Source organism: Lates calcarifer, linkage group LG24 (genome assembly GCF_001640805.2).
Source record: "Lates calcarifer isolate ASB-BC8 linkage group LG24, TLL_Latcal_v3, whole genome shotgun sequence".
In the NCBI taxonomy this organism is placed as follows: domain Eukaryota; kingdom Metazoa; phylum Chordata; class Actinopteri; family Centropomidae; genus Lates; species Lates calcarifer.
In genome coordinates, this window is record NC_066856.1 from 16,633,370 (window position 1) to 16,650,160 (window position 16,791).

At 38.4% G+C, this 16,791-nt stretch overlaps 3 protein-coding genes and 2 long non-coding RNA genes across 6 annotated transcripts; 3 read left to right on the forward strand and 2 right to left on the reverse strand.

Annotated features, from left to right (window-relative positions):
- Positions 1 to 4,704: 4,704 nt before the first annotated feature.
- LOC127139248 (uncharacterized) lies at positions 4,705 to 7,570 on the reverse strand. Its single transcript, XR_007809413.1, has 3 exons — positions 6,743 to 7,570; positions 5,820 to 5,943; positions 4,705 to 4,831 (listed from the first exon to the last, which is right to left on the reverse strand). It is a non-coding gene; the product is annotated as an uncharacterized LOC127139248 (long non-coding RNA).
- Positions 5,221 to 9,238, forward strand: apodb (apolipoprotein Db). Its single transcript, XM_018700849.2, has 5 exons — positions 5,221 to 5,251; positions 5,834 to 5,952; positions 6,049 to 6,170; positions 7,577 to 7,662; positions 8,371 to 9,238. Exons 2-5 carry the CDS (start codon positions 5,839 to 5,841, stop codon positions 8,601 to 8,603), a joined length of 555 nt encoding a protein of 184 aa, XP_018556365.1. The 5' UTR covers positions 5,221 to 5,251; positions 5,834 to 5,838; the 3' UTR covers positions 8,604 to 9,238.
- Positions 8,408 to 13,771, reverse strand: LOC108900049 (uncharacterized). 2 transcript variants are annotated; one of them, XR_007809417.1, is made up of 4 exons: positions 13,679 to 13,771; positions 12,456 to 12,613; positions 9,236 to 9,296; positions 8,408 to 8,555 (listed from the first exon to the last, which is right to left on the reverse strand). It is a non-coding gene; the product is annotated as an uncharacterized LOC108900049 (long non-coding RNA). The 2 variants fall into 2 exon arrangements; XR_007809416.1 differs by having other exon boundaries at positions 9,236 to 9,299.
- Positions 9,424 to 12,927, forward strand: LOC108900047 (otospiralin). Its single transcript, XM_018700851.2, has 4 exons — positions 9,424 to 9,577; positions 9,748 to 9,814; positions 10,354 to 10,377; positions 12,410 to 12,927. Exons 1-4 carry the CDS (start codon positions 9,533 to 9,535, stop codon positions 12,595 to 12,597), a joined length of 324 nt encoding a protein of 107 aa, XP_018556367.1. The 5' UTR covers positions 9,424 to 9,532; the 3' UTR covers positions 12,598 to 12,927.
- On the forward strand, positions 13,139 to 16,534 carry cops9 (COP9 signalosome subunit 9). Its single transcript, XM_018679312.2, has 3 exons — positions 13,139 to 13,332; positions 13,737 to 13,809; positions 16,431 to 16,534. The coding sequence occupies exons 1-3, from the start codon at positions 13,270 to 13,272 to the stop codon at positions 16,481 to 16,483; spliced, it is 189 nt and encodes a 62-aa protein (XP_018534828.2). The 5' UTR covers positions 13,139 to 13,269; the 3' UTR covers positions 16,484 to 16,534.
- The last annotated feature ends 257 nt before the right edge of the window (positions 16,535 to 16,791 follow it).

Here is a 16,791-nt window from a genome sequence, read left to right on the forward strand (position 1 = left end):
ACTTGAAAACTACAATCTGGAAATTTCAGAGAGTTTCAAACCACATAAATTCAAACAGATGGTCTTTAAACTAAAATATTGCATAGGTGTAGGTCCAGCAGCATTTTTCTACAGACATTAGAGATGCAGTAGTGATTTAACAATTATATATTCCTTTACTTGTAATTCTTAAATCTTTGGGCCTCTCTTTTACTTATACAATAGTAATAGAAATCATCTTTCTTACCAGATCAGATGTTGATGTTAAGTGAATAAATCCAATCAAATAGAGCAGAATGAGCCCTCTCATCTTGGAAATATCTTAGCCTCCTATCTGCACATACATCTGCTTTAATAGTGTCACTGTCGGGAGGTGGAGTTAATTCAGTTTTGTAATTTAGTTGTGCTTTAATATTAAAGTCCAACTTGTTTTTATCTTTGTTGTTGATTTTGTTAATCTGCTTCTGAAAGGACATTGACATTGGATGTGACAGAGAGCCCTAAAAGGACTGTTAGATAAAATTACATTAATTGAAAACGTGCTTCTCTCCTTCATTTAGTTATTGTATTTTATCTCTTTGTCCAAGAAGGTGCTAACTTTGTCAAATTGGGGATAAATTATTTAAATCGAAATCTTCTTTCTGGAATAGACCCAAAAGGTTTAACTGACCTTAAAGAAACCAAACAAGGATACTTTGTTTTTGTTAAAATGTTTAATAAAAGAAGTATTGGCAGAGCGATTACATTGCCTGATGGTTTCTCCATAAAGACGAGTTTGTGTCTGTTGACTTGAGCTCTGCCATGTGTCCTCTTTCATTTTCTTGTATTTCCCTGGAAAAGATACAAATAAAACACACACATACAGCATGTCATTGCAACATGAAGTGAGGAATTCAGAGATAATTAAGTGTGCTGTCTTTGTATTGTGTTGTCTTTGAGTTCTCAGCAGTTGCTTACCTGGGTGTCCTTTCCATCATCAGATAGTGGTGAGACCCCAGAAGTATTTTCAATTGCCGGCCTGGTGCCATTCAACTGAAGAGGAAAAAATCAGCAGTACTTCATGGTGATGTAAGTGTGTTGATTAAATAATCTCAAGTTCACACTCTTGTAATGTTAACACTTTGTCTCTGAGCTCGTGTCCAAGTCAGAAAACTCAATCATATGTTAATTATTAGTTTATGAAAGTCAAGTCCACCTACCACCACTGTCTTATTTTGTTCACTGCTTTCTACTGGTGCCTGAAATAGAAAGGCAGAGCACTTTAATGAGAACTCATATTCATATTTACCCTCATCTAATGATATAACAGTGGTCGTTTGCCAGAGATCATTTCATCTTAACAAATCAAACTGCACAAAGCGGGTGACACCATTACTAAGAACATTTGACACTAGAATAGTCAAATCAGACTTTCTCCCATGAAGTCTACCCACCATTGATGAGTTGGTTGTTCTGTTAAACCCATTCTTGTTTGTCATCCAGGATCTGCTCCCTGCTGGCCACTGAAAATGTAATTTAAAAATGATTTGACCATTGTCCAAGGACAAAATGTTGTTTGCTTAGTATGCATGTGACAGTGAGTCAGATCCTGCCAAGGACGTTGACTTTTGATTTCAAGTAAAGCAGCTAAATAATCAATACATGATGCACTTTTACAAACATTACTCCATGCCGGTGACCTCAACTAATTTATTTATTGATTAGAAATACTTTTAAGTATTCAGGTCACATTGGAGTTTGAGGCTTCTTGATGTTACTAGCAAGCAATGGTGGAAGGAGTATTCAGCTTTTTGACATGAGAAGTATTAGCAATACAACATCGAAAAAAGTCTAATACTAGAAAATGTCCTGCTAATGTAAGGTTTTAGTTTATTTAGCTGAAGAGTTAGGAGAAGTGTCTCGACTGTCATGTGACCAGATGTGATCCTTAAACATACAAAGTACTCCAATTTTCAAATTTTCCATTTTCCATTTTTTGATTCAACATTCCATTGATATTTTTCAAAACAAGCTTCCAACAACATGCATGTTTTCATTCACTTGTAATTATCAAATCTTTAGGGCCTTTTTTTCCTTGCTTTCATTAATATGATGCCTGCAATATAACATTCAAGTAACATTTAAGTTATTGCACAGTGAGTTTAACTCAGTGAAGAAATTAATGTTGAATAAGAGTAAATTAATTTGTGATAATAGGGCTAAGTAAACAAAAAGTACAACAGATTTAAAACTGCTATGTTAGTATTCTAGGTTAGTATACTTTTCAGTATAATCGTCAGTCTTACCAGACCAGCTACTGTTGATACCACATGAATAAATCCAATCAAACAAAGCAGTGTGAGCCCTCTCATCTTGGAAATATCCTAACCTCTTATCTGCATGTATACGTGCTTTATAGTGTCACTGTCAGGAGGTGGAGTTTGTTCAGTTTTGTACTTCAGTTGTTCTTTCATACTAAAGTCCAACTCGTTTTTAAGTTTGTTGTTGATTTTGTTCTCTGCTCCTGAAAGGACACTGACATTGGATGTGATATAGAGCCCTATAATTTATTGAAAACCTTGTGGCTGTCTTCACCCAGTCCATACTTGGCCCACTACAGGCTCACTACCTGACTCAGACAATGACTTTGTGGAAAATGGCAAATTAGGAAATGAAAAAAAATCAGCAGTACTTCATGGTGATGTAAGTGTGTTGATTAAATAATCTCAAGTTCACACTCTTGTAATGTTAACACTTTGTCTCTGAGCTCGTGTCCAAGTCAGAAAACTCAATCATATGTTAATTATTAGTTTATGAAAGTCAAGTCCACCTACCTGCGCTTTCTTATTTTGTTCACTGCTTTCTACTGGTGCCTGAAATAGAAAGGCAGAGCACTTTAATGAGAACTCATATTCATATTTACCCTCATCTAATGACATAACAGTGGTCGTTTGTGCAGTTTGATTTGTTAAGTTGAAACTTGATCTCTGGCAAAGCGGGTGACACCATTACTAAGAACATTTGACACTAGAAGAGTCAAATCAGACTTTCTCCCATGAAGTCTACCCACCATTGAATGGGTTTAACATGACAACCAAGTTAGTTGTCATGTTAAACCCATTCTCATTTTCCAGCCAGACTCTGCTCCTTGGTGACTCTGCTGAAAATTGAATTTAAAAATGAGTTGACCACTGTCCAAGGACAAAATGTTGTTTGCTTAGTAAACCATTTGGCAATTTGTAAAATCCAGCAAAGGATTTCAAATAAAGCAGCTAAAAATGTGTACATAAAGCACTATTACAGAATTTTTCTTTCTACTGATTTTTTTAAAATACAGACTTGAACAAAACTATAAAATTTACATGTATTTCAAGTTTGTTTATTTTATCAGAGCAGTGTCAGAATTAAGAATTAAAAAGAGTAATCCAAGGACATAGTAGTGTTTGGATAGTAAGGACACTGACCTTGGATTTCAAACACACCAGCTACATAACCAATAAATTACCCTCTGACTTAGAAATAGCATGTTCATTAGTTCTTGTAAATGAAATGTATTTCTTGCTCTTGCTTTAGCTGTATCAAAATGGAAATTAAATTCTGATGCCTGCCACATGAAATTTAAGTTACTGCAAAGTAGAGTGAACTACAGAATTAATCTTAGTAGTTAGAAGGTATATAGTCCTTCCCTCTTACCGTTTTATCTGTCAATACCATGAGAATGAATCCTGTCAAACAGAGTAGTGTAAGTCCTCTCATCTTGACCATAGATCAGTTTCCCATCATATGCACTGGCTTTATAGTGTTCATTTCAGTAGGTGGAGTCTTGGTGGAGACTGTTGTGTAACCACCTTTAGTGTATCTGACAAAGATACTTTATTAGTGGTTAATACCTGTGAGCTAAAAGCCCCATATGTGTTGCACTTAAGTTATTCAGGTGACCAGAAACACAATTTCAAGTGAATCCTCTTGTTTAGTGTGTCTACCTCATGTTTAAACAGCAAGTAGGCACATTAGCACATTCTGAATTACTTTATGAGCTGGTGATGATTGCTGGCTGCAGGTTAAGTTTGTTTATCACACAAAACATATACATAATAACTATTATGGAAGCTTCAGCAACACCTCTGATCTCAAGTAAAAAAACACCTGTCTTTACATAAGAATGGTTAATTCAATAGAAAGTCAGACAAAATGATCCTCTCCAGTCTGTTGTCATTCTTTTTCTTTGTATTTCAGTGCCTGCACTGCAAAGCAAGATGAGGTTAATCTACGCCTGTGTGTTGAAGACAAGAGATTTTGCCTTATCAACAATGGAGATGATGTTTCACCAGACAGGAGCCATGTTTACTACTTCTACGTCCAGGCACAGCTTCACATCATGAATACTGCCCCCCCCGTGCGCCATGTTGCGCGGTCTCCCGCAGCAGCTACAGGCGTGTGAGCGTAGAGCTCTGAATATTCAAAAAGTAGATTGATTTGTTGTTCAATATGGGCAGATTACCATACTCTTTTGGTTTAGGAAACACTGGACCCTAGAACAGGGTTGGGGGCATATTTTCATGATGCACTGGTGTTCCTACTCATAACATTTAGTCAGTACTCCAGCAGCTACAACAGTAACGAGCTGCTGTCATATCTAATAACATATCAGAGAGACCGGTAGCTGTACTTTTACTTTAGTCCTTTAACCACAACTTTTGACTTTTACCTAAAAAGCATTATTTACACACTGATATGTTCATTTACCTTGTCGATGATGTAACTCGGTAACGTCCTCCAGCTCTGGGTTCTCGGCTGACTCATGGAGATCCATCAAGACCTCTGTACCATCTCTGTCTTCATTGATTGCAGAATCCATTGTCTACTGCAGGCACTAGAATTCAAAGTAAAAAGAACATGTTAGTGATAGAGTGAGGACAAACATTGTCCATAACTGATGCAAGTGACAATCCCATTGAAAACTTTCACTTTGGCGCTGCCTCGTGGTAAAAAACAGGAATTGTTTTTGAAAGACATTATATATATCATTTATATTGTAAGCAAATCATTATTTATATTGTAACCAAATTCAATGAGGCACAGTAGCTTGTGTGTTCATGTATCATGCAGTGTCTGCATTTCACTATTGTGAATGGGAATGTGCACATGATGACAATTACCTAATGAGCTGCCTTGTGGGAGTGACATAACATGAACACACCCTCACTTTGTTTGCCCCTACTGCTGATAAAAACTGTCAGTCCCACACAAAGTAAGTTGCCTCACTGACATCTTTAACTCCCATACACTTGAGGTAAGCATGTTTTATTTATGGCTTGTTTAAATAAAACTAAACTACAACATGTACGGGATGAATGGTTATTTTGCAATATTGTTAAGTTCTTACTTTTTTTATGAAATAAAAACATTTTAAATACAGATAATTCTGCTGCATTATAACAGAATTAAGTTGCTGTTGATTGATTGAAATTTATCACAGATATAGCTTTTTTTTTAATGACAGGCTAAACATCCTTTGAGACTTAAATATTGTTACAGCATACTGAAAAGAAGGAGCTGGCTGGCTTATGAAGGTACAGGTGTTACCTGAAACCAGAGGAACTGGTGTGGCAACATGTGATGTTATGTGCAGAGACAAGACAAAAAATGGCATGTTTCTCTCCTGCTATCTTACTTTACAAAACAATGAACTCCTAGTCAACCACATTACATCTCTAGAGGGAACAATGATTTCAGGTATGCAAACATTGCATACTATGTTTGTGGGTTTTTGGTTTAGCTACCACTAAGGTTTAACCTGCTAATAGAAATAAGTACACAGCTACACAACTACACTTTATAACATGGAAAATAAATCTCACCTCTGCCTCTGAAGAAACAATGTCTGCTGTCTACCTCCTCGTCGTCCTGCTGCTCCCTCTCGTGTCAGCACAGACTTATCACTGGGGTCCTTGTCCGGCACCGAAAGTGCAGCCCAACTTCAACCTTCAACAAGTAACACACTCACATATTAACACATACTGTACTGTATATACTATATACAACTATGCAATGAAATACACAGAGCTAATGACCTCTGTCTGTCAACAGTATCTAGGCAAATGGTATGAGATTGAGAAACTCCCTGCAGCCTTTGAAAGAGGAAAGTGCATTGAGGCAAACTACGCCATAAGGAAAGATGGCACCATCCAGGTGCTGAACTCTCAGTTCTAGTAAGTACTGAGGTGGTTTTAATATCTGACTTGGCTCTGTTAGGAAGGAATAGTCCAACATTTTTGGAGGCATGCTTAGAGACTTTCTGTCCAAGATTTAGACAAAAAAGATCAGTACAACAACTCATTTGTATGCTAAATAAATTATATAGCTGCTATATGGCATATAGCATCTCTCAAGCACCATACTTAAGTACAATTTTGAGGCACTTGTACTTGAGTATTTCCATTTTATGCTAATTCATAAAAATACAGCACATTAAACTACTAGTGGTCACATTTCATGTTGTTTTCTGGTTGTTTTCAGAGCTTTTTTCTCTTCTTTTTCTGCCCCTCAGATTTATCTGATGTGCAGTGCAGCTACAACAGTTGAATACTTCTGAACTTACAGTGGGCCTGATTCAAAGTTTACATGTTGTCAATTCTGCTGCATTATACCAGACTTAAGTTGTTTGATTGATTGAAATTTATCACAGCTATAGCTTTTTTAAAAATGACAGGCTAAAAATCCTTTGAGACTTTTTAAATATTGTGGCTATTAGTGGCTATTCCTAATAATACTATTAATTTACCTTTTAATCATCTCTGTGTGTCTTTGGACTTCATCCTCCCCTCTCAGGCATTAGTTTACTTTTTTGGAGCCCAGTCCACAGCAAGAACAGAGCAGTTATTTGGCTGGTCCCCCGTAGGTAAAGGATGTGAAGACTTCTTCCACCACTGATGCAAAGTCTATATTCCACTCAATTCAGCAGCCAGTGCACTGATGATCTGCCCACACAAATTTAAATAATTCAAATAACATCATGCTACGTGCGTTGGACGCCGTGCGGTGATTCGGTGACACAATGTTCCACAGCTTCTGTCATCTTTACAGATGTATGGCTGCAGACGTCCTCTAACGTTTAGTGGAAATCCACACAGCTCCGTTACATCCAAAAATGTGGGGGAAAAATCCGACACTTCAATCCATAAATCTTCACGATGATAGTCAGTTTGTTGTTTCCACGGTGCATCCACGTGAGTAAAATCCATTTCCCAAGGCGTGAAAAACCAAAACATACAAGTTTAACACTTCTTCCGGAGTCAAACACATGACACCAATTGCTACCGGTGCATCTGGATCGTGGCAACAGGCGCAGCGACACCAAGTGTATGCCCTGAGAATAACAGTTAGCCTCCTGATTACTCCGGCCTGTGTGGCTGCTATGGCTTTTATGGTGGATTATCTTTTTTATCAAAGAGAGGAAAGACTGGAGGCTACACTCTACGTAGATTGAATGGTGGAGAATTGATTCGGTTTTTCTGACTGTATTATTGCCAATTTTATAAATCTTTGTTACTTACTCGAAAATGTATGAAGTTCTGCTGATTTTGTGTGTCCCTCTAAGTCTCTCTTTGTGTCTCAGTAAGGACAAGTTCAGGACAGCAGAGGGGACAGCAGTGGTTCAGGACCTGAGAGAACCTGCCAGACTTGGAGTCAGCTTCTCGTATTGTGAGTAGCCTTCTTCACTTTTATCCTCTTCATCGTCTTTGTTTTTGTCATCACTGCTGCTGCCCTCTTAGACTGGCTTCCACCTCTTCTCATCCCCCTTTGTTGTTTCTTATTATCATAAGGAGTTAAGGATTACAGCTTCCAATAATTATAGTTCCACAAAACTGGACAAAACAGACAGAAAAGTAACTAAAATGTTTTTGTACTGCCTTTCCAATCATCATTGTGATTATCTGAGCTCATTCTGGTTAAAGAGCGCACACATCTCATGAATGACAATGCTATCTGCTGATACATGACACAGCAGCCTCACTGCATTTCCAATGTCAAAGACAATGAGCCCGTCTGTCTCTCTGTGACTGTGAAAGCCTTGCATCAGTGGAAATAATCTTGTCGTCATAGATCTCAGGAGGTGTTTGTGTCCTTCGTAGGTGACTTCAGCATTACATCACTGGCACAGCTCTTTAATTCAAATCTCATGGGAACTAGATTTTACGATTTTAAAACCAGGATGGATTTTCCAGGAGGACTCACTGCTTTGTCTAGTTTTATTTTTTATTTACATGCTGCTCTCTACACACAGATAATATGTATGCAGACAATACTTATATTTACTTGAACTCTGCTTTAGAAATATGATGTATAGTAAAAGAATCTAATCAGCATGATCTTCTTTTTCCTCTCTGTTTTTGTGACCTTTGCTCCTAGTTACTCCCTACAGCCCATACCTGGTTCTGACCACCGACTACACTACTTTGTCCGTGGTGTACTCCTGCACGGACATCCTCCGCCTGTTCCATGTCGAATATGCCTGGATCCTCGGCCGCTCGCGCTTCCTGCCCCCAGAGACGGTGCGCTACGCCAAAAATCTGCTGATCAGTGAAGGGATCGACCTGTTCAGGATGAAGGCCACAGATCAGATGGGCTGCAAGGATTACTAGGGACTGATGGAGACTCTCATTCACTGCACTGTAACCACTGTCCAGTAACCACACAGTGGATGTGGCAGGGCTTGACACAATATTAGGGCTCTGCAGTGTATCTTGAGCATGTTAATTGATTTGTTGGATGATTGTTACAAGAGGATTGAGTTTTTGGAGACAGACAAGGTGTTGTATATCTGCATCTTAATGTTGTGGTCTTATTTTTGTTTTGTTTTATTTTTTTTTTTGTTTGTTTTGTTTTTGCATTTTTAGAGATGTTAAAAAAAGAAACAAATCTGTTAATTTTGTATTCAACCAGTATTGCAAATCTCAGTATGGTTTGCTTGATTTTTGCTTGATGGTTTATTTTTCCAGCATCATCCTCATGTTGTACCTTCTCAGCATAATTCTGACAGAAGAGTATTTCACAAAAACTTGTTCAATCTGCAATGTTTCACTTTTTAAAACAGATTTTTGTCCATTCTGTATCAGCTGCTCAGACTGATTTTATAAAACCCACACCCACACCAATGCCTATTACTCATTCCTTCATGCAGTCCATAATGTATTTCATATTGACTAAACAATGAAATAAGCATCTTGGAAAAAAAAAACTTTGGAAAGGTATATAATAAAGACATATTCATTACCCAGTCGTTTGGTCATTCTTCATTTTCTCTGTCATTCATCTGATGAAGATTGTCTTGACTTCTGCTGCAAAAATAAAAAGGAAATAGTATTTTCAGTTCAAAAATGTGGCTCCTTGAAGAAAGTGTGAAATTAAAATCAAGAATCAATAATATCAAGGAAATTCTTCAGTACAGTCTGGGCTAGGCTTGACTTGGCTGTGTGTGTGTTTGCATGTGTGTGTGTGTGTGTGTGTGTAGGGGTCTTCTGGCCCTTCCTCCACTGAACCCCACACACCACAGACCACAGTGAACCAGCAGATGAACAGCAGCACCTCTCTGCACGGCTTCATAATCCATTTACAGGTAAACAGCTGCAGAATTTGATTTTATTCTCAGAGATTCATGAAAAATTGGAAGGCTGCTATAGTATGTCGGCACTGATATATATTCTCTTCAGTTATTGATTCAGAGTTAGGGTTTGTTATATTGCTGACTAAAAAACTAGAGCATGATAGGCATTTTTGTTCTCTTAGGAGGGCAAGATGAAGTTGTTGATCTGGCTCAGTATTCTCCTCTGCCTCTTTGCCTGTCATTTCACAGGTGAGTTCCTCTTTTTAAAGTTTGTTAAATTTGTTAATCTTACTGTAGTTTTTAAACTAAGGTTGTAACTGTATTTTACTGGTGTGTGTGTGTGTGTATATATATATATATATATATTACTTCATATATATATATATATATATATATATATATACACACACACACACACACACACAGTGAAAACACATTGTGGTTGAGACATAAGACCAAGTTTGATATCTGTACATACAAAAATCCTTATCAAAATAGCTGTTAATCATGTATGATTCTCCCCGATGTGACAGTGCTGGATTTGTTTTTGGTGACTGTGTGTACAAAGGGGACTTTGTCTAATGGTGAATTCCCCCTGGTTCAGTATGTGTGTGTGTGTGTGCTTGAATGGTCAGCAATAATATTTGAGGAGGAAGCAGGTATCCTGCAGTCCTCTGGGGGAAAGCTCAGTTTTCAGTTTTCCGGACATGAATCCTGTCTTTGTGAATGGGAAGCCATGGAATGCTTGGGAGTGTTAATTTTTTTTTCCTCTTTCCTCTTCTTCACAGAGGCCAGAGTCATCCCAGAAGGAGGTACTGTATATAAAAAAGTTTTTTTTTTTTAAAGACACGTCATATTTTACAATAAAACCAAAGATTTAGTTTTGGTGTTTTTCAATTCTCATCATTTGCTTTTAATATTTTCCTTAAAAATATGCAAACTACAATTTATGCAAAATAGCCAGCAGTTAAAAAAAAAAATCTTTATCTTTGCTCTCTCTCTTTGCTTGTACCCCATTCCTGTGTTCTCTATGGTAAACGCAAAAAGTATCACTATGCCAAAAAGCAAAGATATGTAGCTAACCTCCAGTCAATGCAACATTCCTCACCCACGTGTCTCCTTCTCTGTCGGGTTAACAAAGCTAATTTCATTCCTGCCTCTGCTAACCTGTTATCCCTTGAGCTGCCGGCTCTAACTGAGACCTAGAATCAAACCAGCAAACCTGCTACACCTCTCCTTTATCCAGGCAATGAGGTGGGACTGGCTTCCTAATTTACAACAAATGAGAAGAACGAACCCTCCTCTTTTGGGTACCATGCTGTTACGGTGACCACTCCAGTGAAAGCCTCTGGTTGTCATTTACCGTCCACCAGGACAAATTGGTGATTTTGAGGATGAGGTAGACATACTGTTGTCTTCCATTCCTGAACATGAACTGTCTGCTACTATCGTAGGTGATATGAACGCCAACTTACACAATCTGAGCTCTCCAGACTTCCTGTCCCTGGTGTACTCATTTGACCTAAAGCAGCTTTGCCACCTTCAGCTAAACCTCTAAAGACTGAACTCTTAGTCATCCTGGCTGATCAATCTCTCCATCACACTATCAACAACAAAAAACACCTCATCATCTCTCACCCCAACCAAGGTGATGAGAAACCATCATTGATGACCAGCCATCTTTTTCCAACAAGGTTGTGTCTGTCTCCTGGTTGTGCCACTTTGCAATATACAACATAAGAAAAATCAGGCCTTATTTGACTCAGTACACCACCCAGCTCTTGGTACAGGTCTCACCTGTTGCAATGCCCTTTTAGTAGGTCTCCCTTCAAGCACAGTGAAAATCTTAGAGATAGTCTAGAATGCGGCAGCGCGTCTGGTTTTCGATCAGCCAAAAAGGGCACGTTACTCATCAACTCAACCATACAGGCTTATGCTGCCTCTCAGCCACTGCCTTCCTCCAAGGATCATAAAAGGTACACTTACTGTGCACTTTTATCTGATCTCCTTGTACTTTGCCTTATTGAACACATCTAGTACTGCTCGAGTGTCATCCTTCCCTTGTAAGTCATTTTGGATAAAAGCATCTGCCAAATGATTAAATGTACATTCAGGATATATATGCCCCTTTTTGAAATTATGATGTCAAAATAGTTTCCAAATTGATTTACAAAGTTATTATTTTAACCATTATACCATATAATATTGCAAGAACATCACCAGCTTCACCAGGTACCTGTTTTATGCTATTTTTTTTAAATAATGCTTTGTATTTATTATGTTTCTCTTAGGATTGTGTTTAATTGCCAAAATTAATATTTTAATGCAGCTACAACAGAAAAAAACATTTTACTAATCTAAAACAGCAGCTACAAATGTCAAGTATTGCATCTGTATGTGAGAGACCCAAGAAATATTTTTAAACAATTTGGAATTTTGAACAATATTGTGATGAATATTGTCACAGCCGACCAGAAAATTTGCAGTCACAACATACTGCATGTTACATATTTTGAATGGCAGGTGTGGCTCACCTTCCCATGACAGGAAAAACCTGCTCTTCATCTTTGGTCGCAGCCACTGTCTGAGGGTTGTGTAAAGACACTGTGGGGAAAGTACAATAGCTTGACTGAGCTAACTGAGTGTTAGGCAGCTTTAGAGAATCTGGGACCTGTCTAAATAGCAACACATCATCGTTGAATAACTGGTGGAATGTGATAGGTTATATAACAGTGAGTGTACTAGTGTCTGAGTGTGGATTTATCCATTAACTTGCTGTCCTTCCCTGACCTGTTGTGTGTGTGTGTGTGTGTGTGTGTGTGTGTGTGTGTGTGTGTGTTTTAGTGCCATATGATGAACCACCAGCTGTTCCCTACTGGCCTTACTCCACCTCTGACTTCTGGAACTACGTGGAATACTTCAAATCAATTGGTGCCTACAACCACATCAATGAGATGGCCCGGGCCTTCTTTGCCCACCAGCCCCTCGGAGATACCCTGGGATATGAGACCAATGCAGGACACGAACACTGAGGGGGGTGGCAGGAGCCTGGAGGGGGAGAAAGGGTAGAAAGGGACCTATTACATCCAAAGTAACTATACAGGAATGCATTTCTTACTTTGATGGAAAGGAAATATGAGGAGAGAAGGAAAATAAATAAAATATGCACAAGAAATATATAAAATAAATGGGGTCATGGAAAAGAGCAGCAAATACAAAATGACCCCCCCTTAGAAGTTTAACACTTTGTGTGTTACTATAGCATAAAGGTAGAATTCAGAGTTAGAGGAAGTAGAACTTATGTAGGATTGTATAACCTCTTCATGTAATATACCACAAATAAACATGTTTCAAATACCTAATGGTGTCTATAAAATGTAATTTTATTTTATTTGTACTCTCTTAAGATCCTCTTAATTATTTTTACATTTATTACCCCTTAACTTAACTAACAAGAGGAATTCACATAGTATAAAACAGTATTGTTAATATGGATATTATTGCTGTACTCTCCTCATTTGTTACGGAACATAACTACTGTTTACAGTGTCACTGTAGGTTAAGAGCGGACCAAGCGACAGAAGCGACAGCCGGGCACAATTTAGTGTTGCACACTTTGTTTTGTTTACGAATGCAGAGAAGCTAGCCTTGCTAGCGATAAAATATTTCTAAACTAACTGCTGCTGAATCGTTGCTGAAATAAAATGAAACCTGCAGTGGATGAGATGTTTCCTGAAGGAGCGGGTCCCTACGTGGACTTGGACGAGGTTGGTTCAGTTGAAATAACAGCATGAATCATTCAAATATCGGCTAATGCTAAAGCTAGCTAGATCGGTAACGAGAAAACGTAACATTCGGAGAAAAACGGCATCGTTAAACTACCAAAACAATCAAAAATACCTATTATGATAGATTAACTCAAAGCTCACTATCACACAAGACAGAGAAAAACAACAGATTCTTTCAAATGACAAGGTGGAGCTAGTTAATGTTTAGCATTTTTGCTTGGAAAATGACTGGAAGGTTTCTTTGTTTATCAACATAGTTGCAGAGTGATTTTCTTTCAATCGACAAATCGTTGCAGCCCTAGATTGTTTATCCCTTATTACTTACCGTCAGTGTAAAATAGTGTGGGTATCTGATGTCTGATTGTACTGTTGTGTATTAACAGGCAGGAGGCAGCAGCGGCCTGCTCATGGACCTGGCAGCCAATGAAAAAGCAGTGCACTCTGATTTCTTTAATGGTAAATGTCTCTGACGCTTAACCACCCCCCCAACCAATGTTTTTTTTCCTAATGTGGACAATGTTTCACTGAAAATATTATTAGCACATAAGTCACCTGGTCTTTGTCTAGTGAGGGCACAGAGTTCAGCAGAAGTTAATCATGAATCTTGCTTAATCTGACAAGTCTCACGAGTGAGCACAATTTTTTTTGATTTGCATCACGACTGAAACTGAAATGATCAAAGCTACATGGCCTGAACAGAAATAACAAAATACGCCCGTGTCATTTTAATGATCGTATCTAATGGAGAAATGTGAAGTGAAGAAAGAAATGCCCCCAAGTGTCTAGTTACAAGTGTGGGTGGCCAACTAAAGCAAGCAAAACATGATTTGTTTCCATCTGTTCAGTTGCTTTGTTACCCACGCTTGTAACCAGACCCTTGGGACTTTAGATGTGAATGGCTATGTTTACACACATTTAGATTATCTGAAATTCCTGTTTTAGTAGGAACTGCAAACTGGTCACTAGTAAGTTTTCTTAGAGATCATATTATTAACTTAAATACTTTCAAAGTATTCAAAGATAGTTTCAGTATTATGAAGCAGTAAAGGGGAGAACCCAGATTAGTGACAGACTGCATGGAAACTGGGTTTTAGTGGAGGCACATTATGTAGTTTCTTGCTTGAACCACATTGTCTCCTCAAATTAACCCTCAAAAATCCAGTCGTTCCCCTGTAAACACCAGTTTATGCGTGAGAACACGTAAACACATACAGAGAGGACGCACAGAAACACTAAGCTAATCTGTTTTCCGTCTTGCAGCGCTGGCTGCGGGCGAATCAATTTTGGCTCAGCAGCACATGACCTAGAAAGAAAAGAGCTGATTGTTAAAAAGAGGGGAGCAAAAGGAAAAAAAGGAGGAAAGGAGTGGAGAAGAGGAGGATAGTAAAGTGAGTTAATAGCTGCTGTAAGACTGAAACTCAGCGGGACACCTCGCCAGTCAGCTGCTTTGAAACACACACACACACAGAGGTCCTTCATGCTCATAATACATGCACTCAAAGTATTGTAATGCCATGCTTAATTTTGAAATAGATACAGCTGTTACACATGATCAGATGTATCCAAAATGATAAAACGTAGTGGTCTGGAACTAGCATGCCCTGCCAGTCACAATAAAAACTTTAAATTTTATGAGGGTCTGTCTTGTAAAAGCAGAAGAGGCTTTGCTTTTTATCATCTAAGAGGACAGTGGGTAATTATAAAATGTGTCTGTGTTTGTAGATCTAATCTGATGATGCAACACCATTGTTTGATTTCAAAGAGACTTTGCCCTTCGTTGGAGTTCTGTAGGAATGACAGGGATATGACAGTATAATGTTTAGTGATGTTTTAAGTTCAACTCAACAGTGTGAAACATGGGCAGTTTTGATTGGACCATGTTGTGAAAATAATGGATGGTAAAGACTACCATTCCCTGGGGCTAGGGCAAGCTGTTTGACTCATTGACTCATTTATTGGACAAAATGTTGGAACTTCCTGTTCCTGGAAGCCATTGACACATGAGAGTTAACAATTTCAACTCTTGTGGGGCAAAATCAGTTTCTGGACACTCTTGCAAATTTCTACAATTTCTACAAGTATAGCAGACATAAATGACAGCTATACAGCCTATAGAGATGGCTGCAAGACATTTCTAACCTTTAACTTTGTCTGGAAAGTCCTCAAGGATTATTTCAGCATATTCTGCAACAATTACTTCATGGTGGATATGTCCAGTAACAAATGTTTCCACAGCAGTATAAGCAGACAGCTCAAAAGGTCAGTTTCCATTTCACATCGTACACAGACTCACAGTATTTGATACAAGGATGACAATGTTTTAAGTAGTATATATGACTTGAAGGAGAGTCTAGAGTTCAGACAGGCACAAAAGACATCAGAACTAGTGATTGAACAAAACAAGCAAATGAAAGAATTGAGTCTGGGCTTATAACTGCAATACTGGGCATTTTGGGAAGATGATTGAGGAGATCCATTTGAAGGGAACCCACTTCTGCAAAATCAACTCACTCTGGCTGTTTCAGACATTCAAAGGACATGCTTGGTGTCAGGGCATATTAAAAAGTCACAGGGCAGGAAGAGACTTGCAAAGTCTTCTAATAAAGCCTTCTGAAGCTATGTCCACATCTGTAGTGGCTGAGGAAAAGTGTAAAAGTCCCAAGGGCTTGAATAGATTGATCACCTGTAGGGCCTGCAACTAACATTATTTTCATTATGGACTCATCTGTCAGTTATTTCCTCATTAATGGGTCAATCCTTTGGCCCATGAAATGTCAGTAGAATAGTTGATTTTTCTCAGTTGGACTCCTCAGGCGCCTTTGTTGAGAAATTTGGAAGTCATATCTGCAGCTCAAGTACAAACAAAGGAGTGAAATATAAACAAAAAGATACAGCATATGTTGAGAAGTTTTAGCTGGTCCAAACTCAGCAGCCAGGGTCAGAAGTCATTATATATAGTATAGCTGAGAATGTAGGAGTTTTTGGAAACAGCTGACTAATTCTAACCCTGTTCTCTCCCTGTCTTTGTCTCTTTTTTCTTTCCATCTTGTATTCTTACTCTCGTTTTCTATCTGCAGACTTTGAGGATCTTTTCGATGACGACGACCCTACCAGTGATGACAGTGCCTGAACACCTGTGTGTTGATGTGATTGTGTACATAAAGAAATCGTAAAAAATGGGCTTCTGACTAGAAGTTTTCTCTTATTTGTACAGCCCCCGTCCCACATGTCACTCACCACCATTCTGAAATAAAGCCTTTTTGTTTTTACAAAAAAAAAGAAAAGCTGTCATGGTGAACCAGGTGTCTGTGAATTCTGAGAATCCCTTACATTCCAGCTTTAGAGAAAATTATGAGTATGGTTTTGGCGTTGTCGTGTTTGAATCTGCTCCTGACTGGATTGTAGGTTTGCAGGCTCTGTGAAACACCTGTTAACAAA